This window comes from Eschscholzia californica, unplaced genomic scaffold (assembly GCF_041429995.1).
Source record: "Eschscholzia californica isolate CP2 unplaced genomic scaffold, dmEscCali1.0.p SCAF_2, whole genome shotgun sequence".
Taxonomy (NCBI): domain Eukaryota; kingdom Viridiplantae; phylum Streptophyta; class Magnoliopsida; order Ranunculales; family Papaveraceae; genus Eschscholzia; species Eschscholzia californica.
In genome coordinates, this window is record NW_028238309.1 from 60,891,424 (window position 1) to 60,917,982 (window position 26,559).

The 26,559-nt window shown below is 35.7% G+C and overlaps 2 protein-coding genes across 3 annotated transcripts in view; one reads left to right on the forward strand and one right to left on the reverse strand.

Annotated features, from left to right (window-relative positions):
• LOC147559871 (aspartic proteinase 36-like) overlaps positions 1 to 26,559 on the reverse strand; it is a 44,377-nt gene continuing 17,818 nt past the window's right edge. Inside the window, exons 6-11 of the mRNA XM_086659223.1 lie at positions 5,093 to 5,243; positions 4,953 to 5,020; positions 3,194 to 3,290; positions 2,684 to 2,744; positions 2,154 to 2,225; positions 1 to 352 (exon numbers count right to left, since the gene is read on the reverse strand). Coding sequence (XP_086515349.1) covers positions 252 to 352; positions 2,154 to 2,225; positions 2,684 to 2,744; positions 3,194 to 3,290; positions 4,953 to 5,020; positions 5,093 to 5,243 — 550 coding nt within the window. The 3' untranslated portion in view covers positions 1 to 251. The remainder of the gene's footprint in view (positions 353 to 2,153; positions 2,226 to 2,683; positions 2,745 to 3,193; positions 3,291 to 4,952; positions 5,021 to 5,092; positions 5,244 to 26,559) is intronic.
• Positions 14,262 to 19,787, forward strand: LOC147559872 (beta-glucosidase 4-like). 2 transcript variants are annotated; one of them, XM_086661826.1, is made up of 12 exons: positions 14,262 to 14,428; positions 14,529 to 14,595; positions 16,562 to 16,702; positions 16,793 to 16,867; positions 17,289 to 17,376; positions 17,500 to 17,722; positions 17,893 to 18,008; positions 18,393 to 18,607; positions 18,785 to 18,819; positions 18,901 to 19,003; positions 19,095 to 19,200; positions 19,292 to 19,787. In XM_086661826.1, exons 1-12 carry the CDS (start codon positions 14,306 to 14,308, stop codon positions 19,536 to 19,538), a joined length of 1,539 nt encoding a protein of 512 aa, XP_086517952.1. In that variant the 5' UTR covers positions 14,262 to 14,305; the 3' UTR covers positions 19,539 to 19,787. The 2 variants fall into 2 exon arrangements, with proteins under 2 accessions (XP_086517952.1, XP_086517953.1); XM_086661827.1 differs by lacking the exons at positions 14,262 to 14,428; positions 14,529 to 14,595 and adding an exon at positions 14,874 to 14,958 and having other exon boundaries at positions 16,428 to 16,702.

Here is a 26,559-nt window from a genome sequence, read left to right on the forward strand (position 1 = left end):
TAAAAGAAATAAAATATTTTTATTCAACGGAAAGAAATTACACTCGATTAACTCCACAGAGACATGCCATTGGCAAACAAACTTGAACTCTAATATCTAAACAAAGTTGCAGAAAGAAATCCAGACCAAATCAGTTTCATACTGAATTTATTCCACAAGTTTTTCCAAAAGGACTTTTCGAAAACTTATTGAAGCAAATTTACACACGTACATATATAGATACTTTCTTGAATGGAGCAAACGAAAGACCGTTATGGGACATGCTTACTATGGGGGCTAGGTGAAATATTGCCATAAGCGACTTGATATATCGATCCAGTATTGTCATCCTTCAGTTGAATACTCGAGGAACCTGCAAATCCTCAACACTAATTCGTCAAGAATATATGTAAAAGAACACATTGTGGAAATCAAATGATTATCATATATATACACCCACAAAGAGTATTTTTGCCATTTATAATGGAAAGAATTTATGAGTTGCACCTTTTAGATCATGTTATAGGAGGTTGTTGTATGTGCTTGATTATGAGTTGATATCTAATTTGAAGAGATCCAAGAAACTATTTAGGGCCCGAAACTGTAGCCGAATACTTTTACTTTATGTTTGTCTTAGTCTTATAAAGGACAGTTGTATTGGAACAAAGCCTCTTTTAGATTGGTTTGACTCGTCAAATTCAGAAGCGGAATGTGTCAATGCGTTTGTCTCAACTGATCCTTTCTTTTAGAGCCAAGAATTAATCACTCAAATCTGGTTCCGGATGAATGAGATATTTTGGACGAACATTGGTTCAAGTGAGTTCCTTTACAACTGGGAAATATTTCGATCAAATGGACAACATCATGCCGAAAGCAAGAGACCAAACGGCTCTCGTTAGGACCTTGTGTGCGCTTTGGGCAACCCTCTAAAAGGTCCCGAAGGGTGCAGTCGGGCGGTCTTGATGCTCTTCTCTTCGAGACACTTTCGGTATTGTCCTTATATCCAACAAACAATGTTCTTCAGTGAGATTTTACCAGATCTGATGGTGGAGATCGCAGCCAACATTATTTTGAATTCCAACAGCAACCAACACATCATTATGGCCAACAGATGCATCTCTTTTAACTCACCTATTGGAAATCTATAAATAGGATCCAAAACAACCCCAAATTCATTTTTTTTTCTCTGATGCTTTCAACATTTGGAGTTATATATTCTTGTCTGTCTAGAATATCAACTTTATGGAAAAGTAAGGAACATTTTAGTGTGTCTAGAATAGAAGCTCTATGTAAAATGTTAGGAGGATTCAATATGGAATCGAGGGCCTTCCAGTATGTCCTGAATATTCTAGAACTTAGAGTCCAAAAATATCCTATTGTACCTAGAAGGTAAAACCAAAATCAGGAATTATATCGAAATCAAGTTAGAAGACGGGATTTATCTTGAAACCAAATCTTGAATTGTCTAAAAATCAAGTCAGAAGTCAAGTTAAAAGAAGTCAAATAGTTCATATTGCTTAAGAAGGTTCATATGCTTTCAGAGTTGTGAACTACCATCACAACCCTGAAAGGAATTAGTTTCCTAGGAAGCATACACCCAACTGTTGGTATTGTTATAGGAGTGTAAAATGTCTTGAGAAAAGATAATTTAATATCGCTCTGACTTAACCCACTTGACGTCTATCTCACATTTGTCTGAATGAACGTTTAGCGTTAGGCAGTCGATCTCTCAAATACTTAGAGAAAGGGATATTTTGGTTTGTGTACAACCAAAATCTCTCCGTTCTCATTTGACAAAATAGATAAAGTGACACCTCGAATATAATCAGGCTAATTTTTAACAGTACAAACATAAACCAGATTAAGGGTGGATACTCGAATCGGACAATGCTAGAATTTAGTGAGCTACATATACTAAAATCTCTGGACATCTTTATAATCTTGTTCTTCATACACAGTGAAGATTGTCGCGACACAGTTCACTGTGTGGTAGGTCCCCGACCGAACCACGTTAAACTCTTGATTCTGTATGAAAGGTTAACTTCCATTATTTAATTTCCTTGGTTTGCTTGTTCTTAGTAACAGAACACAGGAGGTATATCTACTGATTGATTGATACCTTCGACACCCTTTATATAAGCATCTCTAGAGAATAAGTAATATTAGGTACTTACAGTTGTAATTTGTCCATCCAATGACCTGATTCTCGAGATCGTACACCACTAGCTTATTATTGAGCACCATATCTGCATTTGTATGAGAAGGTTGGGTTAATGAAGGATAAATAAGAAAATGCTTAGAAAAATGGCAAAGTACGTTACGATAGTTCATCACCTTTTTCCGGTACTCGTTACAAAAGTTAGGCCAAAGGCTTAATTTCAAGTTGTTTTAGTTGAAAAGATAACTGACGTTTTATTTGGTTAAAAGTTCATATATATTTGTATTTTGTTTAGTTAAAAACCTAAATACAATGCAACCAATGCAAATATCTCACAAACCTTTCTGTAACATGCAAATTACGTAAATACTTAATTAGATAGCTGAAAACTAGAAAAGAACTTAAGCGATCACATTTTACCAAAACAAACATACTTTAAAATCTATCCATAAAAATGAACGCAAAAAAACTTATAATGAGCAAAATACTTTATAACAAAAGTAATTCAGATTCAGATATTCGTAAGACTAGTAAAATTAATTTTACCTCCTATAATGATTTCCGAGTCATTCCCACCATCCTGCCACCCAATACAAAACATATTTATCTGCAAAACCAATTTGGGCGAAAATTGAGTATGGGTGTAAGATACATTATCATTTTTCCAAAATCAATAAGTGCCCTATTTGTAAGGAACAAATATAAGAGAAGTGAGACATTTTCAAAAGTAGTTTAATCTCTAATAGTGTTAAGAGGTATAGTTATTTTGTTGCGACTATAAAAGGCAGGATTCTTCGTGACGCTTTTTCTCCGACGGCATTAAAGAAAACCGTGGTAAGAAGCACTATTTCCAACTTCTTGTTGTACAGCCGTCGAAAATAGTTACTATTAAACGACTTCCTACTATACCCTTTTTTTTTTTTTGTAATGTGATGAAGATCTTTGTGTCCTTTTTTTTTCCTAATCTTAGTTCTCTATAGCTAGATGCTTCATGATCTCTTTTCCATATACTATTACATGATTTCGTAGAAAGACAAAATATTGAAGTATACTTACACCAGCATGTTCCCGGATCAAATAGTTATGAGGGTAAGCCAACAGTTCTAGTGAATTTTGAATTTGGAAAGTTATAGTAGGAAATACATCATCGACACTGCAATATGAAAATAAAGGTTATTTAAAAGAAAGAAAGCAAATCAAAGTTGTTAAACAATATATATCCATTACGAGCCGAGATGTAATTATATGCTTTAATACAGTACTATAAACAAGCCTATACGGGCCAATGCTCTTTTGATGTAGTGCATCCAACAACAAAATAAGCTCTATTGGTTCCAAATATTTCGTAAATATATTTAGATATAAATGGCGTTGTTCTCTTCACTCATAGTTTTCTCATTTACCACTTTCGTCTTACTAATGTCTTTTGGGTAAATTTTAACAAAAAAAAAAAATGTCTTTTGGGTAAAATGTATTACAAACTCTCAAACGCAAATTTTGAGACATTTCACAAGGCAAATACTTTTTTTTTCCTTCTGAAAGAGATATTCAATTCTGTGAAGGAGAATGTCATTTAAAAAAAAAAATAGCCAAATAACTTTTGCATTTCATATCAAATTTTAAATATGCAAAAACATTAAATGGTTCAAGTCGCAGATTTTGCAAAATCCAAATGATTGTATTTGCATTTTCGTAAAGGCCGCGGCTTTGGGGAATAAAGAAAATGCTCTGGGGAATAAAGAAAACTCTTCGGAAAATAAAAATTTAGTCAATAAATATTGACTCATGGGTATATTTTGTTTTTAGTCCAAAAATTGACTTGATCAAACATTGTTCCTTAATCTTCATCTTCTTTCTCCCTATCTCTCTCTCGGTCTCCATCTTCAACGACAATTAATTGGCGGAACCCTGAACTTCTAAAAGCGAAAACTAGTAACCTTGGAAAAGAAATACTCAAGATAGAGAGATACTAGATAACTTTGTTTCAAATTTTCTACTTCATTAGGCTCACCTGTGATCACCCCAGATCTTTAAGCGAGGCAGTAAATCTTCTACCCATACAGCTAGTTTACTGGCTAAATGAATGAAGAAGTTGACTAAAAAAGTAGGCAACTAAAGCACACCATTTCTTCTCTAGATAAACTACGTCTACAAAGGCCACAACCGTATCACACATATCAATAAGCCTCCCTGTACAAATTTTGAAACTTATACTTATATCTAACCTTCTAAGCATATCAACAAATGAGAAGGATACATACTGAATATGGGAACTGTACACGTTACCAAAATCCCAAACCCTAATTCATGTTGAATGTATAAGAACATAAATTGCCGGAACCTGAAGTTTCACAGATAATCTATACAGACCGATAGAGAGAGAGAGAGAAAGAGAGAGAGAGGGACTGCGAGAAAGAGACAAAAATGTCTACAACGAGAGACATAATGAGAGTGATCTACAATGAAAGAGAGAAAGATCTAGAGTGAGAATGACATGGAGATAGTCAATGTGAGAGAGAGAGAGAGAGGGAGAGAGAGAGAGAGAGAGAGAGAGGGGAGAAGAGAGGAAAGAGAAGAGCTGACAATGGTGGTCGGAATGGTGGTGGTGTGAAGTTGTGATGGTGAAGATGATAAAGAAGATGAAGATTAGGGGGCAATGTTTGATCACGTCAGTTTTTGGACTAAAATAAAATATTCTCCCGAGAAAATACAGAAAAACATGGATTCCCTAGAGAATTTATTCCCCGAAGATTGTTCTTTATTCCCCAAAGTCGCGGCCTTTCGTAAATAGTTATCAAATAGAAATAGGTAATACCTTTTCTTGTATTCAAAGCATATGTCATCCGTAGTATTTACTTTCAAGTCTATGACCGAGCTAATAATCTGATAAGCAACATAAGCATTTTTCAAAAATGATATTGAATAAAAAACATCTAGTTTTAAATATTCCATTACCTTGTTTATTAATGTATCATAAATAGTTGTTGGAAGAATAGCAAGTGTTGACCCACTATCAATTATTGTTCCCAAGTCAAGTACTTGTTGGAGAATTTTCAATTTTTCTTTACCAACCTGAATTGACATCAAATTCACATTGTAATGTGCCCTACAAGTAACAAACCAACAAGTATGTGAGATTTGTTAAGTGATAGTGTTTAGTATAGTGTGGGTGTGTACACTTGTGTAGTTTATCTTTTGTGTGAGGTTATTCATGTAATTCTTCATAAGTACATTTCTCCTATAAATACTAATGGCTACCCTACTGTTGAGGGTGTCTTGACTCAAACTTCTACATGGTATCAAGAGCCACTAAACCTTAGAATTTTTTTTTCTAGTGCCAATCTTCTTCTTCTTCTTCTTCACCTTGCTTTCAGTGCTTTCTTTTTCTCGAAATGGATACTCCAACAGCTCAACAAACAATGGAACCCACTCTTATCTCTTCTCCTTCTTCTTCTTCTACCATCACTACCCTTCCCACTCTCACAAACATAGCCAATCTCATCTCAATCCGTCTGGATAACACTAACTATCTACTCTGGAAAAGCCAACTACTCCCTATTCTTCATTCACAAGACCTTTACAAATTTGTTGATGGCTCTCTTCCTCCTCCTCCTCCAACCATTTCTACCTCCTCCTCTGATTCTTCTTCTTCTTCCACACCAAACCCTGAATATGTATATTGGTACAGAGTAGATCAAATGCTACTCTCATGGCTGAATGCAACTTTAACAGAGCCTATTTTAACTCAAGTTCTTGGTCTCACATCATCAAGAGCAGTATGGGAATCTCTTGAAAGAACCTTCTCCTCTCTCAACTCAGCTAGGCTAATGAACTTAAAGCTTCAGCTTCAAACATCAAAGAAAGGATCTCTCTCTATCTCTGAATACTTTCTAAAACTCAAAACCTTGTCTGACTCCCTAGCTGCCATTGGCCATCCAGTTGCAGATGATGAACTGGTTCTTATTGTGCTTGCTGGTCTTGGTAATGAATATGAAGGATTTGTCACCTCCATTACTACTCGAACCTTACCTCCTACCTCCTCTGAACTTCATTCTCTCTTGTTAACTCATGAATTCAGACTTCAGTTTGTAGCAAGCTCTGTTCCCACTCCCACTGCTCTTATCACTCAATCACCTTCACCCCCTATCTCTCGTTCTTACAATCCAAATCAAAACTTCAACAGAGGCACAAGGAGAAGATCCTACAATAGAGGTGGTGGTCGAGGTCGAAATTTCAGTAGAGGTGGTTACCAAAGGCAATCAGTTCTTGGGCCACCACCATCTCGACCACCACTCATATGTCAATACTGTGGGAAATATGGACACACTGCTCGTCAATGCTATTATCTCAATCGAACTACTGATATTAATCAGTCCTTTGCTGCTCTTGGTATTGATTCAATAGCCTCTGATCCAAATTGGTATATGGACTCCGGAGCGACATCACACATAGCTTCAGATGCTTCTTCTATCATATCTCGAGCAGATACTTCTGTACCTGAAAGTGTCATGGTTGGAAATGGAAATGTTGCATCTGTGTCTGGAGCTGGTAATCTTCTTCTACCCTTCTCAAATATCATTCTTAAAAATACATTAGTAGTTCCTTCTTTTAAGAAAAACCTCATTTCTCTGTCTCGACTTCTTCATGATCTAAATTGTATTGCTATATTTCATCGAAATGGTTTTATGGTTCAGGATCTTCCCACAGGGAAGACAATACTCGTAGGAACGATGTCTGATGGTCTGTTTCGCCTATCATCTTCTCCAATCTGCCACAAAGCTCAGCCTCTCACCTTGTTTGCTCAATTTCTGCCTCCTGGTTCTCGAACCTCTTCAGAAGTCTGGCATCGTCGTCTTGCCCATGTTAATCTTTCTAATTTCAAGTTATTAGTTAATCAAAAGTTGTTACCATTGTCCAATGCTGTAATGACAAAACTTAAATGTGATAGTTGTGTTTTGGGTAAACATCATCAATTTCCATTTCATTCTGTTAATCATCAAACAAAATTCCCAAATGAGATCATTCATTCTGACTTATGGGGTCCTTCCCCTGAGTTATCTAACTTAGGCTTTCGATTTGTGCTTTTATTTGTTGATGATTATAGCCGATTTACCTGGCTTTACTTTTTAAAACACAAATCAGAAGTCTTTCATCATTTCAAACTGTTCAAAACCATGGTTGAAAACCAATTTTCAAAACCCATTAAAACTCTGCAAACAGATGGGGGTGGAGAGTACATCAGCAATGAATTCTCTGCTTTTCTTACTCAAAATGGCATTCTCCATCGCAGAACCTGTCCCCACACGCCACAGCAAAACGGCGTGGCCGAGCGTAAAATACGCCATTTAGTTGAGTCTGCACTTTGTCTTCTTCATCAATCTTCTGCACCAATGAAATATTGGCCAGATGCTTTTCAGACAGCTATCTTCACCATTAATCAACTTCCATCTTCTGTTCATAAAGGACTCTCTCCTTTTGAAAAATTGTTTCACAAGAAACCAGATTACAATCTTCTTCGTACCTTCGGTTGCCTCTGTTTTCCATTACTAACACCATATAGATCCTCTAAACTCGATTTCAAATCGAAACCATGTATATTCATTGGTTATAGTACCAATCATAAGGGTTATAGATGTCTGGATATAAATTCATCTCGAATTTACATTTCCAGAAGCGTAATTTTTGATGAAGATCAATTCCCTTTCTCATCTTCTCCTTCAACGTCCTCTTTGAAAAATCCCCAAATTAAAAACCCTAATTTCCCACCTCTCTCGCTGACATGGACAGTACCACATCAAGCTGTTCCACTTGTCCCTATGCACGCAGGTCGTTGTCCAGCTATACAAAATCCTTCTTCTAATCTCAATAGCTTACCTAACAATCCAACGACTCAAAACCATGGTCAGCGTCACTCACCATCTCGCACGTCATCTTCACATGATTTGTCTCCACCCGACCAATCTGCTCCACTTCACCAGACTGATGTCCATTTGGACACTCCACCTCTTGTGGTCCCACCTTCACAAACTACCAATAACGACCGTCTTCTTCCTTCTTCACCTCCACTACCTTTTCAGACTGCAACTCAAACAACAGTTTCAGAACAGAGCATCATACCTGCTGCCCCCTCCATTCTTCCACCTTCTTCTTCCAACACCTCTACTCATCCTATGGTAACGAGAAGTAAAGTTGGCACTAGGAAACCTAAAATATTCCTTACCTCTGTTTCCCCCAAATCACCTATACCTGCCACTGATTTTGAGCTTGAAGAACCATCATCATTTCTTCAAGCTTCAAAACACAAACAGTGGTTACAAGCAATGGATGCAGAAATGAATGCTATCCATAAAAACAAAACTTGGTCTCTTGTTCCAAGAGATTCAACAATGAATGTGGTGGACTGTAAGTGGATTTTTCGAATTAAAAAGCATGCTGATGGTTCGATTGCAAGATACAAAGCTAGATTAGTTGCAAGAGGCTACTCCCAACAACAAGGCATTGACTATGAGGAAACATTTAGTCCTGTGGTAAGACCTGCTACCATTAGAACTGTTTTATCTTTAGCTATGGCTGGAAATTGGAATATTAGACAATTAGATGTTAAGAATGCATTTTTAAATGGGGAATTATCTGAGTGTGTATTCATGAATCAACCCAAAGGTTTCATTGATCCCAAGTTTCCTAATCATGTTTGCAAGTTACATAAAGCTCTATATGGCCTCAAACAGGCTCCTAGAGCATGGTATTCAAAGTTTACTTCTTTCCTAACCACCATGGGATTCAAACAATCAATATCTGATCCTTCTATGTTTTATCACAATTCTCATTTGGGCTCCATCATTCTTCTCCTATATGTTGATGACATTATAGTCACTGGTGCCTCTTCCTCTGGGTTACAAAAGTTAATTCACAACTTAAAAGTCACATTTGATATGTCTGATTTGGGGGATCTCAAATACTTCCTAGGAATGGAAGCTTTTCGTGCTACCACATCAATTCTCTTAACTCAACAGAAATACATCAAGGACCTATTAAACAAATTTGGTATGACACACTCAAAACCAGTTACAACACCTGTTTTATCAGGAAAGAAGTTATCAAAACATGATGGAATCCCACTATCTGATCCACATATATTCAGGAGTCTTGTTGGTGCACTTCAATACTTAACCATGACAAGACCTGATATCTGTTATGCTGTCAACCAAGTTTCCAAATTCATGAACTCTCCCACTTCAATTCATCTTATAGCTGCAAAGAGAATCTTGAGATACTTAAAAGGATCACTCAATGAAGGAATTTGCATTAGAAAGTCTCTATCACTTCCAATCTTAGGCTTCTCTGATGCAGATTGGGCAGGATCTCCTGATGACAGAAGATCAACATCAGGCTCTTGTGTTTTTCTTGGTCCAAATTTAATCTTATGGTCTTCAAAGACTCAACAAACTGTGGCAAGATCATCAGCTGAAGCAGAATACAGAGCAGTTTCCCATACAAGTGCAGATGTCATTTGGTTAAAGAATCTTCTTCAAGAATTAGGAATTCCAACCCCATCAACTCCAATTGTGCACTGTGACAACATTAGTGCCACATACCTTGCTGTCAATCCAATTCTACACTCAAAGACAAGACATGCTTCAATTGATTTTCACTTTGTAAGGGAACAAGTAGCTACAAGGAAGTTGGTGGTCAAATATCTACCTGGAAGTGAACAAGTTGCTGACATTTTAACAAAAGGACTCTCGACCTCAAGGTTCAATGAACTCAAATTCAAGCTCTCACTTCTAAAGAGATGCTCGGCTTGAGGGGGGATGTTAAGTGATAGTGTTTAGTATAGTGTGGGTGTGTACACTTGTGTAGTTTATCTTTTGTGTGAGGTTATTCATGTAATTCTTCATAAGTACATTTCTCCTATAAATACTAATGGCTACCCTACTGTTGAGGGTGTCTTGACTCAAACTTCTACAAGATTCAATCAACATAAACATAAAGAAGAGGAAGAAGAAGAAAATTTTGAGTAAGGAGAGAAAATGAAATATTAGGAATTTGATTTGTTGAATCTTTGATCATTAATCTTTGGACCTTGAACATTAGACCGTGGAATCTCCAATATATTTTAATAACCCTAATCACTTCTATAAGTACCAAATTTTGCAGCAATGAAATAGCATCACTCTCTTTTTCCATAAGAGACAATAAATCATCTCAATTTTCTTCATTTCAATTAAGTCTTATCTTTTCTAAGATGGGGTTTTGTTGAAAAACTATAGAGAAGACTTTTTTTTTTTTTGAGATATAGAGAAGACTACATAGGCGAACCAACTGTCCATTAAGAAAGTGAAAAAAGTCAATTAAGAGAGAGACGGTTGACCCGAAGATGAAGATGTTGATTTCGCTTAGGTCTAGCGTAGGCTTTGACTTTTAGCATGTTCGGACATTATTTGATTATGTTATTTGTCTATTTCATGTCTTGGAGAAACCTTTTACTCATCCCGACTGTCACAATTTTGAAGTTACAGAGAAAGTATAGTTTAAACAGTTTCTTCATCAGATCAACGATTTACCATGATACTTATTTATTTATTTTTGAACAAGTGGTGTAATTTGTCTCAAAGAAGAAGGCACCATGAATAGTTTTCCTTTCTCAAATGCTTCAAATGGTTATAAGCTTTCCATTAAGTGTTTTTCGTGTTAGGTTCCCATTCCATTTCATTGTTATCAGTATTGGGTTAAATTGCCTTTAGTGGATAGGATTTGGAATCCCTTCTTCAAATAATATTTCCTCATCCGATTCCGCTTCCTCATTCTCATTTTCTCATCTTGTTTATGTTTTTTCTGATATAGTCTTGTTTCGCTTCATATTCATCTTCATCTTCACGTGAGTAATACAAATAGCACTCCGAAGTTGAATCTTCTTGATTCTCAATCATGAACTTTATATTTCCTTCATTTTCTTCATTTCTATCATTGCTATCTCCCTACAAACATACATAATATAACGATTTACATAAGAAACTGTTGTTGATTATGCTCGCCTAAAGGAATTGGCTAGATATCTTTCTCTTCGTCTTTCTGATCGATACGTTAAAGGCACTTATGTTCTGCTCTCCACCAAATCGGATATGGTGAATGGGGTTCTCCACTCACCATATTCGAATTTATGCTCTCCTGAAATAGAAGAAAAACCGATTAAGAAAGGTACCATGAGAATTGAATTGGGAAATATAACGTACCATGAGAAGTAAGAAGAGAAAGGTACCGTGAAAGGAAATCGACAACGAAGATCCATCACCAATGATGAAGAAATTGGAACCAGAATATTGAACAAGAGAAGAGAGCTTACTAGAGAAGGAAGTCATATGAGTGGAAGCACTACTATCAACATCTGGTTACATCTAAAGTAGGTGGAGTCTGCTCAGGCCGCAGAAGGTGTGGGCTGTGTGTCCTTTTTAGGCTAAGGGTGTTTTGCTTTGGGACCATGAGCAAATAAGAAGCACTGGTCTGCCGTAAGATTGGTATTTTTACACCATTGACAGACATATGATGGTCGGTTTGGGACGAGTCTTGGTCTGGGGGGAGCATGACCGAGTAGATGGTCGAGAAGACTGCGACTTCGGGCAAGAAGATTGGGACATGGTGAGTATAGACTGTACAGTATGCCCGCTATGAAACTGAATACACCGTTTGACATGATTTATGGAGAGTTTTTCTAGCTTATAAAGCCAAACCGATGAAGGTACGACATTGAAAGATTGCAAAAAAAAATTGTAAACCTTAAAAACTAGAAAAGAAATATAATAATTTTATTCAACGGAAAGAAATTCTAGTCGGTTAACTCAATTGAGACATGCCATTGACAAAGAGATTTCAACTCAAATATCAAAACAAAGTTGCAGAAAGAAATCCAGACCAAATCAGGTTCATACTAAATTTATTCCACAAGTTTTTCCGTATAGTTTCCTAGGACTTCTCAAAAACTTATTGAAACAAATTTACCACACACATATATAGATCCTTTCTTGAATGGAACAAACGAAAGACCTTACGGAACATGCTTACTATGGGGAGTAGGGGAGGTATTGCCATGAGCCCTGCTGAAAGGAAAAAACTTGAAGTTTGTCGGGGATAGCCGGAATTGTGTTTGAGATTTATTCTTTAGAGTCTGAGTCTCGAGAGTTGTTCCATAAGAACAGTGAGGGGTAGTTTGTAACTCAATTTCTTGATATAATGGACTTTGAGTGGACTACGGTCGCGTGGGTTTTACTTCTCATATTGAGGAGGTTTTCTCGTTAAATTCATTATCTTATTTACATTTTGTTCTTCACATTATGGCTGCCATTGTTCTATACATATTTTTCTCGTAAACTAACACAAGTGAGGGAAAACTTTATTCCGCTGCGCATTGCGCCTCGTTTTCCCCAACACTTATCTCCTTAGAGAATTGTAATGTTCTTATTGTGACGATTTGATTGCAAAGATGCGGTTGTGAATCCTGTCTTTCACGCTTTTGAACAAATCAAATAGATTTGATCATAACTTTTTTGTTTTTGATAACAACATTCCAATAAATCGACAATATTACAAATACAAATCCCAAAGAGAATGAAAGTTAAAGTAAGGGGCAATCTATAACAAAGTTAACCTAATATGGGTTTTGAACCACTAAGTGCTAAGTTTGGACTAAACATGAAGCCGCTAAATCATGTGCGACTTGATTGAGATTTCTTGGTGAGTTGTCTGAGGCCGTCGATTATATGTTGGAGGCGCCACGGTTTTTCTGCCTCACCGTCAGATACAAGGGCAAGCAAAACCCTAGAGTCGGTTTCGTCTATAAAGGAAAACAGACCAAGCTCATCGGCCAGATCTAGACCAAGTTGAAACCCTAATGCCTCTTTGTGTAGAGCAAAAATCGACTCATCAAATTTTAGTAAGAGATCAGGGTTTTCTCCTAAGCTCTTCTGTAACAGAGTGGCTAAAAACTCTAAGAAAGATTAACAATTGAAAATTTGAGAAGATAAACATTTACAAATGTTCAAAAAAAAATTTATATCATCGACTAAACATTTTGAAAACTGAGAATTTGGCCGTTGCATTAACGAAGTACTAAAATCTTAACTATTTATCGAAGATAGTACTAATGAAAACTGAAAAAGTTATTGGCCATTGGATTAGAGTAAGTTAAGCTTAATTACATCTAGTATTTTAATTATTTGCGACCCGAACAAATTTCATTAAAGTGTGACCCTTTTGCTACACCTAAAACATATACATGTATTACCATTTACCCAATACAAGATATCCCGTTTTCCTTTCAATATTCCGATCATTTAATTCTTTCGTTTTATTTATTTTTCCAACTTTATTCTTATAGGACCATATGGAGCAAAACCTCCAAATATGCCTAGTGATAATATGTATAACAAAAGCAAATGGGAAGGATAAGAGTGAATATTCATCTAAAAGTAAAAGGAAAATTATCCAAATATTCACTCGAATATTTTATTTTTTGTTACTTTTTTCAGTTTTTGAAGTATTGGCGTGAACCTTACGCGTAAAATATAGTATTTTAAATAGGGTCTTGCATGTAAATAAATTCTTGACGTTATGCAATTTTTTTTTTAGTATTGACTACAATGGTCATTACAAAGGCATTGATACATCGATACGATGTGATGGAACACGATAACTGGCAAAATACTACTGGCCTAAAGTCTGACGAAATTAAATGGCCTAAAACCTGAAGAAATTAAATGGCTTAAAGCCTACATTTAAGAAGTGTTCCAATTATTTATATGAAGAAAATAAGCATAACTAATGTAAATGAAATACAGTTAATGGAATAGTTAAATAATTAAGCAAATATCAAATTTTAATACAAATTTGAAACTTTTGATGTTCAGTATTAACCGTTCGAAAAGGTACAGATTCATCTTTCTATTCCCTTCGTATTTTTCTTTCGTCATCCTAAATATTCTTATCTTTTTTATTATCTTTCTTCATATTCGATTGAAGTATAGTATCGGACTCTTAAATTCTCAGCCCCACTGTGTATGTTATTCTACTATCTTGTCTCCAACTTGCATTTTCAAGCACTATAAATGCTAAAGAATTCCCAACAAATACTTCATACAAATACACTCTACATTATAATCTACTAGCTAGATATCGATGGATCCAATCAAACAACTCTTGCAGGGCAACTGTCCGTTTGTTCCCCCTGGTGTCCCGAAGTTCTCTCGCAAGGATTTTCCTGCAAATTTTGCCTTCGGTTCCGCAACTGCCGCTTATCAAGTAAAATATATCTTTGACGAAAATTGACATTTTCTCTCAATTTTTTATCCGCAAAAAACAAATTATTAATCAAAATATGTTGGTTTTGCTTCTTTTTTAGGTTGAAGGGGCTTATAACAAAGATGGCAAGGGCCCTAGTATTTGGGATATTTATGCACATATACCTGGTAAGCTAATGCTCATTTGGGCAGTGTTCTTATAGAACCTAAATATAGGAAATGTTTGAAAAATAAAGGCTGTCCTTTTCGGATGCTACTTCGCCCGACAAAAAGTGGCCTGAATAGTCCGACACGACCAAACTTTCACATGATGCCAGCACGACATTATCTGGACTTTAACAATTTGACCCGGTCGAGTCATTTGGGCCACTTTTTGTCAGGCAAAATAGCATTTTCCAAATATATTTTTATCCATTATATATATGTAACTACTTTATTTTTTTCTTGACATTTTTGAGACTTTCTTAGACCCGATATGCCTGTTGTGTCGTCTTGGGATTAAATTATCCGTTTTATAGAAAAAAAAACATAGTTTGTTTTTTTTTTGAATAATATGATTGAATTGAAAGAGAAAAAAAGAGAGGAGCAGAGAATTTACAAGCCTAAATAGGCAGGAGCTGCGACAAAAGTCGCCAAGGCATTAAAGCCGAGCCCAAAAAGAAAAAGAAAAAAGAACGCAAATCCCCACAGACCACAAAAGAAAACAGCCCTAATTTATGCCCGAAACCCACAAGAGTAGCAGAACTACAACGATAATATGAAAGCCCCCCAATTTCCCACAATTTCAGCGAACCCTCTATATTTAAACCTTGGCATATTACGGCTCCAGTGGTACACAAAGCATTTAGCTGAAAATATTATATCTTCCGTAGTCCCCGTCTCATCGGTGAAGATCGCCGCGTTCCTAGATTTCCAAATGGCCCAAAGAATCGCCTTTGGAATCATATTCATGATCGGGTTTCTCCCTTTGAATCCTCCCCACGCTGCCAATAAATCTGAAGCTGAGGCTGGGGTTACCCACGAGAATCCCAACGAGCCAATAAAATACCGCCACACATGGTATGCTATGTCACTATGAATGAAAAGGTGAGATCCTGATTCCTCATCTTTCTTGCACATCGGGCATCTATTAGGGGTTACAACCCCCCGCCTTTTCAATAAGTCGATTGTAGGAACCCGATCTAAACATAAAGCCCAAAGAAAGAAAGACACCCTCTGCGGAACATTCCTTCTCCAAACATCCAAAAAGACCTTGGACTCTTGATCCGTGCCCTCTGCCAATGTATCGTAACAAGACTTAACCGAGAGCTCCTTGCACTTTGATGAAATCCATACCCTCACGTCCAGGCTGCATGATAAAATAACCCCGTCCAATAAAACCGTCAATCTATTGAAATCCTCCATCTCCCATTCTCTAAGCTCGCGTCTCAAAGAGACCGTCCATTTCCCTTCCACTGAGTTAAAAAAATCAGATACCTTGCCTTCATTGTTAACGCACGTGCGGAATAATATGGGGAAAACCTCTCGAAGAGGTTTCTCCACTATCCAAGTGTCCTGCCAGAACTTTGTATTATTCCCGGAACCAACCTTGATCATGGTCCTGTCGTGAAATACATCCCAACGCTTGTAGATTCCTTTCCAAACCGAGCATCCATAGGTTCCTTTCGGAGGGAGAGAAATCCAGCCGCCACAAGCTTCCCCATACTTTTGGCCTATGATGGTCCTCCATAACCTATCTCTTTCGGTCCCGAAGCGCCATAACCACTTAGATAAAAGAGCGTCGTTCATAATCCTGAGATTTTTGATTCCTAAACCTCCCATCGATTTGGGTTTACAAATCAACTCCCAAGCCACCCAATGGATTTTCTTCCCCTCTTCTCCCGAGTTCCAGAGAAAGTTTTTGAAACTCTTTTCTATATTAGAAACCACACCGATGGGCATCGAAAAGAGAGACAGAAAATAGATAGGGAGAGCTGAAAGAACGGCCAAAAAAAACATAGTTTGTTCATATTGTGACTCTAAAATGTTGTAGAGTACTATTTATATTTATAGTTTGATTCTATTGAATGTTTTACTTACATTAATCTTTACTGAGAAGTGTTGACACCGAATATTGTGACCGATCTTGCATCAGGAAACATAAAAGATGGAAGCAATGGAGATGTTGCAGCTGATGAATATAACCCATGTCACTATAAGCCAGATATCCTAACTATGTCCTTAATGGGATTTGATTTTTATCGTTTTTCCATATCATGGCCTCGCATTTTCCCGGGTATACAACCCCTTCTTTTACCTTTCCCTTCTCATTAACATAGCCGCGTCTTGATAATTGAATGAATTTGTTCTACTTCAATATTTGCAGATGGTTTAGGAACCAAACCAAATGAGAAAGGAATTGCTTACTACAACAATGTGATTGATGAAGTCTTGGCTAGAGGTACTATGTTTCTTGGTATCATGGAATTAAACTTGCATATACTTTCTATAAATTTAGAATTTCTTTTTTTTATTTATAAATTTAAAGTTGTCCTTAGAAAAATAGTATTTCCTAGAATTATCTCAATTTCTCAAATATTGTGAAATATTTGTAGTCTTATTTGTTTAGAAACATAACTATCTCCAACATGTAAACCAAGCCTTAGTCATCGATATTTTCTCTGTTTTTGACATTCGGATCTAAGTCCAACAATTATAGAGTTTTGTTGTTTTTAATATATATATGTATTGTGTTAAAATCCGTTAACATTTAAAACGAAAAATCCTGAATGTGGCCCACGCTTTGTAATCCGATTTGTGCTTCCTAAACATTACGGTCGGCCCTAGAATAATATATCTGAATCTCTGTTGTTTCTTCGCAGGAATGAAGCCTTTCGTGACATTGTACCATTGGGATCTTCCTCACAACCTACAACAGTCATTTGGAGGATGGCTAAGTAAGGAAGTGGTGTAAGTTCATCCAATCATTCACTAAACTTTTTTCTACTTCGTGTTTACGAATTACGGAAACAGTTAGAGCACATTTATCCTCGTAGTCTTAAATCTTGCAATGGCCGGGCAATATTAATGCAGAAAATACTTTGCAATTTATGCTGGGACTTGCTTCGAAAAATTTGGACATAAGGTACAACACTGGATCACATTCAACGAACCTCTTCCGACAGTGGTAAAAGGATATGGTAGTGGGCAGCATGCTCCTGGATTAAAAGACGAACTTCATGGGCCTTATATAGCTGCACATAACCTACTTCTGGCTCACGCGGCAGCTGTTTCAGTATATAAGAATAAATATCGGGTAATACATTATATAAGTATCTTGTTTTAGCTCAATATTTGGTTGGAGATGAAAAATACTCGTGACGGTGTTTTTAAATTATACATTATTTTTTATACGTATACCTTAGTTTGTTTATAGAGGTTTAAACTTACGATCGTTTTATATCTATATGTAACGTTTTCTTGTAGGCGTTACAACGTGGAGTGATTGGCATAGCACCTAACTGCGAATGGGCAGAACCATTCTCAGACAAACCAGAGGATATAAAAGCTGCACAAAGGCATCTTGAATTTCAACTTGGATGGTACTTTATTTTTTAACTTAAATAACTTGTTTCTATTTTGGAAATAAGTAAATCGGAAGAGTCCTCCTAAAAAAACATTTTTGACGGAATAATGAAGAGTTGTAGTAACAATTAAGGGAATATCAAGGTTCCGTTGAAAACAGTATTACTAACGACGGTTTTTTCTCCTCAACCGTCTGGAAATCTTTCATGGGCTATGGCCATGGATGCTATTCCCGACGATCATGAGAAACAGTCTTTTTCGATGGCAGACGTTCGTCGGAAAATGTATTTCGATCTTCACATCTACTTCAAGATGTTGCTCGGTGGAGCTGGCTACCACCCAATACATATATACACATATGCAAGTAAGTTATAATTGAACAGTGTTTTGTTATGGTGAAGGTTTTTGAATCCAATATATTTTGGGGATTATCCTCGATCAATGCGCGAAAGACTTGGTTGCCGACTCCCGAAATTCACTCATGAAGAAAGAGCAATGTTGCGGAACTCGTCGGACTTTGTGGGTCTTAATCAGTATACAGCAAGATACATTATTCACGCGGAACAAAGCACTGAACCTGATTTTTTCAACCGAGAACAACAGATGAACAGATCTAGTAAGTTAACCTCTCAAAAACAGCAAGAATTATTCAAGAATTAGCATTCAGGTTGGGCTTGGGCTTGATCTTGGGATTGGGCTTGGCACCATATTTATTCTTTTTTGTGCTCCTTTTTTTCCATTTCCAATTTATATATTCCTCTAATTTTCTTCTTCTATTATGGTTTGCAAACAGTTAAAAATTCGAAAGGCGAGATTATTGGTGAACCAGTATGTAGTCTCATCTTCTTTCTCTTTCCGACTTTGTTTAATTTGTTCGATTTTAACTAATTATGTTTATACTGTCACAAGACTTTCGCAGAGTGGCTCTACATTGTACCATGGGGCATGCGAAAATGTCTCAAGTATATAATGGACACATACCGCAATCCTGTGATATATATCACTGAAAATGGTACGAACCAATAAATTATCATGATCCCTCCTTATATATGTATTAGAGATGCTCATAAAGCCAAAAACCTAACACCTTCTGAATTTTATAGGCATGGATGATGAAAGCGATAATACGTCACCATTCCCTAATATAGTAGATAAGAAGAGGGCTCGTTATCATAAGGAATATCTCTTTGCAGTAAAGCAGGCGATCGAGTGAGTTAACTATTCTCAACATTTTAATAAGTGAAGTTCATTATAAGAACTAAAGATCGATATTCTAAGTTGAACTCTTATTTATATACAGGGATGGAGTGAATGTGAAGGGATATTTTGCGTGGTCATTTGTAGACAACTTCGAATGGTGTCAAGGCTATACTCAGCGTTTCGGTTTAATATATTTAGACCGCAGGACTAATTTACTCTTACGTTACCCGAAATATTCTTGTTTCTGGTTCTACTGTTTTCTTAATAATGTGCCTTTCTTGAACCCCACTACTGGTAAGGCGCTTTCTCCTATTGGATTTCCAAATCCTTATTGTGTAGAAGAATAATCGTGTCGCTCTTGATCTACCAAATTAAGGTAATAATTAAATATAATATAAGGATAAAATAATAATGAAAAAAACTATAATAGATACTTCTATTCTCTATTTGGGTGTAATAAGCTAGTAATTTGAACTTGTTATAAATATATGTTGTGTGATTGTGTGTACGACTCTGCCATGTATGGCTAGGTCGAGTAGTGTGTATCCCTCCTCTACAATGGAGATCTTGTTATATATGAAATTAAAAATAGTGTATGTGCCTTTCTTAATTACCTTATTTTATAGCGGTGGGACGGAAATTTTATGCAGACAATGGTTCGGCGTGGGCATAAATAAGTCAATGTATATGCCCAAGAATATATACTTTTCTTTGGCAAGGCTATGCAGTTGCTTCTACTAGGGAGGTTCAAACATGCCCAAAGGAAGACTAAAATCTCCTGGAAGTTTTAGCTTCCCAGTGAAAAACAAAATCAGAAAAGTTGGTTGAATAATTCAGAAAAGTTTATAGATGAATTTCTCATTTTTCCTACCACTTTTCGGTGGCAATGGATGTCAAAATTTTGCGAAATGCCCTAATAGCTAGGGAAGAAGCTACTCAGACAGTATCATAGACATTTTTAGATATCAATAATGTCAAGAGACATTTTTTTTATGTATTAACAATGTTAATGTCTCTTTTTTATTGTATAACAAACAGAGTCGATTCAGTAAAGTTGACAACACGCATCAAGTTGCTAGCTCTATTAAAGCATACAGTAAAAAACAAATAACAAAAAGCAAAAGAAAGTCGCTTTGGTTCCTTCCACATGAACGAAAGACCCCGATAAAGAAGGCTTAGTAGGCTTAGCATTCTCCGAGGGTGAACTTTTGGGAGTGGGTGAAATATTCTGAGCAGCTACTTGATATACCGATCCGGATTCATCATCTTTCAGTTTAATGGTCGACGAACCTAAAATTTGGAAACAAAAATTTAAAATAATTTGTTATAACGGATACGTCAAGATTTTTAACTAGTATCTTGATACACATGATACTACGTACAGTCGTAATTAGTCCATCCGATAACTTGACGTTCAAGATCATACAAGACTAGCTTATTTGATAGAACAAAATCTGCATCAAGAAGTTAATTAGAAACATACTTATACATTATTACGAATAATATTAACATAAATGAAAGCATTACCTCCTAAAATGTTAGATGAAAGCTTCCCACCATCTCGCCAACCGATACACCAACTATTTTCCTGCAAACATTTACATAAGAACCTATTAAAACATGAGATAGAGCAATTATCTAAACTATTTCGTACGAAAAAAAAACTTGAGATAGATGCATAGAGCAGAAATATAATCAACTAAGACTAATATGATTATGGAATAAAGGAGTTACAGCTGCATCTGCTTGGATGAGATATTCTCGAGGAAAAACGGACAACTGAAGTGAATTTTGAAATTGAAATGTTACAACGGGAAATGCATCATCCACGCTGCAAACAAGCAAATATTAAAACAATATGTTAATAATACTCATATCAAGAAAAAAAAATTGTAGAGATAGGGATCGAACCCACCTTTTGTCGTATGTGAAGCATAGAAAGGTCGAAACATTTTGTATTTTCAAGCCGACCGAGCTAGAGATAATCTATGTTGAGATTTAAAAAAAGTATTATTAGTTTAAGAAAAGAATGTTGAAATAAATATTCATTCGTAGGAAAAAAAAAACATACCTGGAAATACTTTTCAATTGAGCCCAATCATCTATGAATTCTTTTCCTTGATCAACGAGTCTCCATTGCATCTCGTTAAATTTTTCATAAACTCTCTTAGACAAGTGTTATTCAACAAGAAAAACCTTATTTTCGGCATAAACTTTTTGATTTCTGAAAAAATCCTTCATCTGTTGAATCCAGAAATCTATGTGACATTGATTGTCGAAGAGTAGAACTTTAGAAACTCTATTAATTCTTCCTTCATCTTCTCGGTCAACATAAAATTGATATGCATTTCGAATAGGACCCCAACATAAACGTGAAATTCTTTTCCAACATTCAAGAAGAGGCATATCCATAAAAAAAATATTCATCTATTCCTAGATTCTCCAAGCTCTGAATACTAGCTGATGTAGATTGTTCTGGAAGCGTTAAAGTAATGGGAATCCACCATTAAAACTATGATAAAATAACTAAATAAATTAATAAAATAATGATAAAATCGATAAACTTTATTAATAATAAACTTAATTGATAATATTTTAAGACTAAATAACAAATACAGATTGGACTTCCTTTTATAGGGTTTAGACACTTCTACATACACATAAACTAGGAAGGAAATAATTGTTAAACTCTACTTTCCTTTGTTGCTATTAATTCTAATTTAGAAACAAATAAAATACCTAAACTTAGAAACTCCTAAACAATTAAAATACCTAATTTCTAAATCTAGGTAACTTGACCATGAGGCCCAGCTTTGCTATGGCCGAGAGGCCCATGCGGCTGAGGATGGTGATGCAGGCGCATAGGCGTGTGGGCCCACGTCCACGCGTGGCCACACCCTATTGAGTCATAATAGTAGTTTATTTAGTAGAAGAGAAGTTACTTTAATTTGATATTTCTTTATTTTAAAGTTTCTATGTTTGAGTAGTTTATTATTTTAAGAATCCTAGTTTGAGTCTATCTAGGAAGGTTTATTATCTTATAAAAGGGGATCTAGTCTATGTTATTATGGACCTTGAAGAGAAAAACAATTGAAGTTATTAAGAATTTAAGTTTAGTTTATCGTTTCTTACAGTTTTCTTTAATTGTTCTTAGTTTATTTTATTGTTCTTTAATTATTCCGCTGCGTCTACATCAAGTGGTATTCAGAGCCATTTTTTTTAACCAATCACAATGGTTAATCCTACCGTTCCTACTCCAACAATCAAAGAGAAGACACCAACTTTTGCCTCCGAATGGGACAACATCAACAAAAAGTTATCCTCGGTTACAAAATTGGAAGAAGCTTTCGAAAATTGCAAGAAGGAAACTATGGAAAAATTCGATAATCACAAGAAGGAAACTATGGAAAAATTCGATCAAGTCAATGATTCGATCATGAAGCTATCTAAACAACTCGAAGGCATATGTAAGTCTCCTTCTGTTACCACTACTCCTTCTTCTACTACTTCCATTCAAGCATCATTACCACTTCCAACCACAACACCAACTTCAAATTCCCTACTTGGACAACCTAACACTACCCCAATCCCGATTCACATCAACCCTACATCACCACTATCACCGGTTTTCCCACTCACATACATAAACCCCACAACACCACCTTTCTCTTTCAACGAACAACTAACATCGAACAAACCCGATTCATTCTCCCATTATTCCACTACCAACCCAAGTACCACCCAACCATACCCCTTTCAAACACCTCGGCAATATTATTCACCAAACACCATCCCACTCGAAACCCAAACCCAAAACCACCACACATATACAAACCTTAGTTATGTAGGCTACAACCCGGATTCTATAGGCACCCCTAGTTTCCCTATACATAATATTCAAATCCCATCTATAGCCACCACCCAAATAACCCTACCCCAATGTCACCAACATGTTCCTGGTTCCCTCCCAATCTTTTGGTGTCAAACACCATCACCAACACAACAAACCTCTCCTTATTATTCCATATCCCCAACACTTCTACCACAAAATTTTGAATCTTCTCATCAAGTTGAAACTCAGTTATCAACACACCCAAGTAATCAAAACCCAGAATTTAGTGAAGGAAAAGAAGAACAAAAAGAAATTATCAAAACCCATCAAAACCAAGAAGAAGAACAACAAGAGAAACACCCATTAGTCACTACACACACTAAGTTTGATGATGTGAATGATCAGTCTTTAGTATTCGGTGGAGGGATTCATGATGGATTTTCGAATTCATGTGACTGGGATATGTCAAATATTGTTAAATTTGATGATTTGATAGTTCCATCTGGTTCAAATCAGGCTTTGCCACCTTATGATGGTTCTTCTTCATCTTCTTCCTACCGTATTCGCATGGAAGTGCCTACTTATGATGGTTCGAATCATAAAATTTTTCTGAATCAATTATGTCCCACATCGCCGCTTTCTTTATCAAATCTCTTCCTACAAAATTTTCTTCAAACAATTAAGAAAAATAGGATCAATTTTCCAATTCTTACAATGAACCTATACTCAATGGTCAAAGATCACATACCAATTGAACAACTTCCATCTAGGTTTCACATATCAATTGAAGAAAACAAACAGTGGGCTCCAGGTATTGATCACGTTAGAGTACATAAACTACATGAAGATGAACGTGGAAAAGTCAATTTTGCGTGGCATATCTACACTACATGGTTCCATATCGATATCTTAGTTAGCGATGGTTATGCTTATACTTTGGCTATTGATGAAGTATTTTGGAAATTTGTTACAATTACTCTTACTTCACACTTGCTCATAGTACTTCACACTTTCTTGAAGATTAAGTGGTTGAGCCTACCGTGGAAAGATGGCGAGATCAACATTATTTATTCACTAAGGTTAATTTTGCGAGAATCATTGGCATATGAGTTTGGGTACGAGGTTGACGATTACTTGCACATTAGTATCCTTCCATTCCAGTGCAAACTTCGTTCGAAGTGGAAATTACGGATCGCCATGACAAAGTTCATCGTCTGCGGGTGCATCAACTTGTTTTCTCCATCCTACAATCGGTTCGGGACGAACCTTCTGGGGAACAGGGTGCTGATGCAGGCGCATAGGCGTGTGGGCCCACGTCCACGCGTGCCCACACCCTATTGAGTCATAATAGTAGTTTATTTAGTAGAAGAGAAGTTACTTTAATTTGATATTTCTTTATTTTAAAGTTTCTATGTTTGAGTAGTTTATTATTTTAAGAATCCTAGTTTGAGTCTATCTAGGAAGGTTTATTATCTTATAAAAGGGGATCTAGTCTATGTTATTATGGACCTTGAAGAGAAAAACAATTGAAGTTATTAAGAATTTAAGTTTAGTTTATCGTTTCTTACAGTTTTCTTTAATTGTTCTTAGTTTATTTTATTGTTCTTTAATTATTCCGCTGCGTCTACATCAGATGGTCTCCATCAAATTTTCTATAAATATTTGTTACAAATCCTAGTTTTCAAACAAAAAATCTATACCATATTCCCGCACTTGTCTATTTCTCTCGCTTTCTTCCTCCTATTATGATCCAATTCCCACCTCCTAATTCTCTCTTTCAAAACTAAAAGTCTTTTGTGTTCTTCATAACTTACCCTTTACTTCTTGAATAGAACTCTTGCTAATTAACATGAAAAATACATCTCCAAGAAGAAGAGACCTTCTCCCTCTTCTCTATCTCTTCTATCTCTACAACTTCTTCATGGTTCCTTCAACAACAAGTGCAAATAATGTAAGATTTGATTTTACTTCTTTTAGTTTAAGAAATCTAACTTTACTTGGTGATTCTTATCTTAGAAATGGTGTAATTGGACTAACCAAAGATCTTAATGTTCCTTCTTCAAGCTCTGGTAGTATTGTCTATGGTATCCCAATTACTTTCTTTGATCCAAAAACCAACATCTCTGCTTCTTTTTCAACAAAATTCTCTTTTTCAATCACAAATACCAATCCAGATTCATTTGGTGATGGGTTGACATTCTTTATATCTCAAGATAATCTTACAATTGGAAGCTCTGTTGGGTACTTGGGTCTTGTTAATTCTTCAGAACTAACCAAGAACAAGTTTATTGCAATTACCCGTTTGGATTCTCAATTCGATGATCCTAATGATTCATGTTGGTTTGAATATTGATAATCTTAGTTCGATTAAAACAGCAGATCTTAAATCACAAGTTGATTTCAAGAGTGGGAAATTGATAATTGTGTGGATTAATAATGTGAATGACATAAAAGTTTGAATCTTTGGTTGAGTTACTCAAATAATTCTAAGCCTCGTGATGTTATTTTTTTGTCGCGGCTTTGGGGAATAAAGAAAATTCTCCGGGGATTCATATTTTTTGTAAAATCTCTAGGACATATTTTTCGACGGAGAATACAGAAAAAATTGAAGTAAAAAAAAGTTCATTCCCTCTCTTTCTTCTTCCTCTCATTTTTATGGAGAAAAACTCATTCATCTCATCTCCTCCATAACTTCTAGTCAAACTTTTTCTTCTTCATTTTTTACTTCTCTTACTTATCTTCTCCAAATCTCCAACTCATATTACCCTTACTTCTCTAAAATCAGAAATCATGTTAGAGAAATAAAGAGGGAATAACATTCTAAATCCTAGAAATCATCAAAAAAAATCTCTTAAAGCTCTTAATACATCTTTCACGGGACTTTCAAATCAAGTTTCTTCATCCATTGATCCCCTCCAAGAGCCCTAAAACATATTTTCCATCACTTCTAAACATATTAGGGTTGTTTTCAATATTTTTAGGGTTTAGTGATTGAAAAAAAAACAATAATTTTTGGGTTCCTAGTCCAAAAATCAACACCTACACACACTTAGTCCACTCTAATATTAATATAGGATTTTAGGCCAAAATAATAATTATAATGGATATTTAGTCCAAATTGACACATCTCTATAAAAAAAATAGATCTCTATCATTTCTATTTAATCATAATACCCATTATAACCTTTTATATAAGAAAAAACCCAATTTTGAAAACCAATCCTCAAAATTCTCTTTTTTTTTCTCAGATTTTTTCGATTGATTTCAAACTTACTATTTGTTTCGTAATATACACGTTATTTAGTATCAATTACGTATATTTCTACAACAAAACACATGTAGTATAGTTAAAGTATGTCTAGATGTCAAAGTTACAGTGTTTTTTTGTTTATTGATTATTGTTTTGTTTCATAAATAACGTGTTATTTATTGTCAAAGTTTCAAACTTTATTTCATTTTTTTATATGTGTCATACATAACACATTATGTATCAACAATGTTTCTTCCAAAAGAGAAAAGGACTAAATCCTATTTTC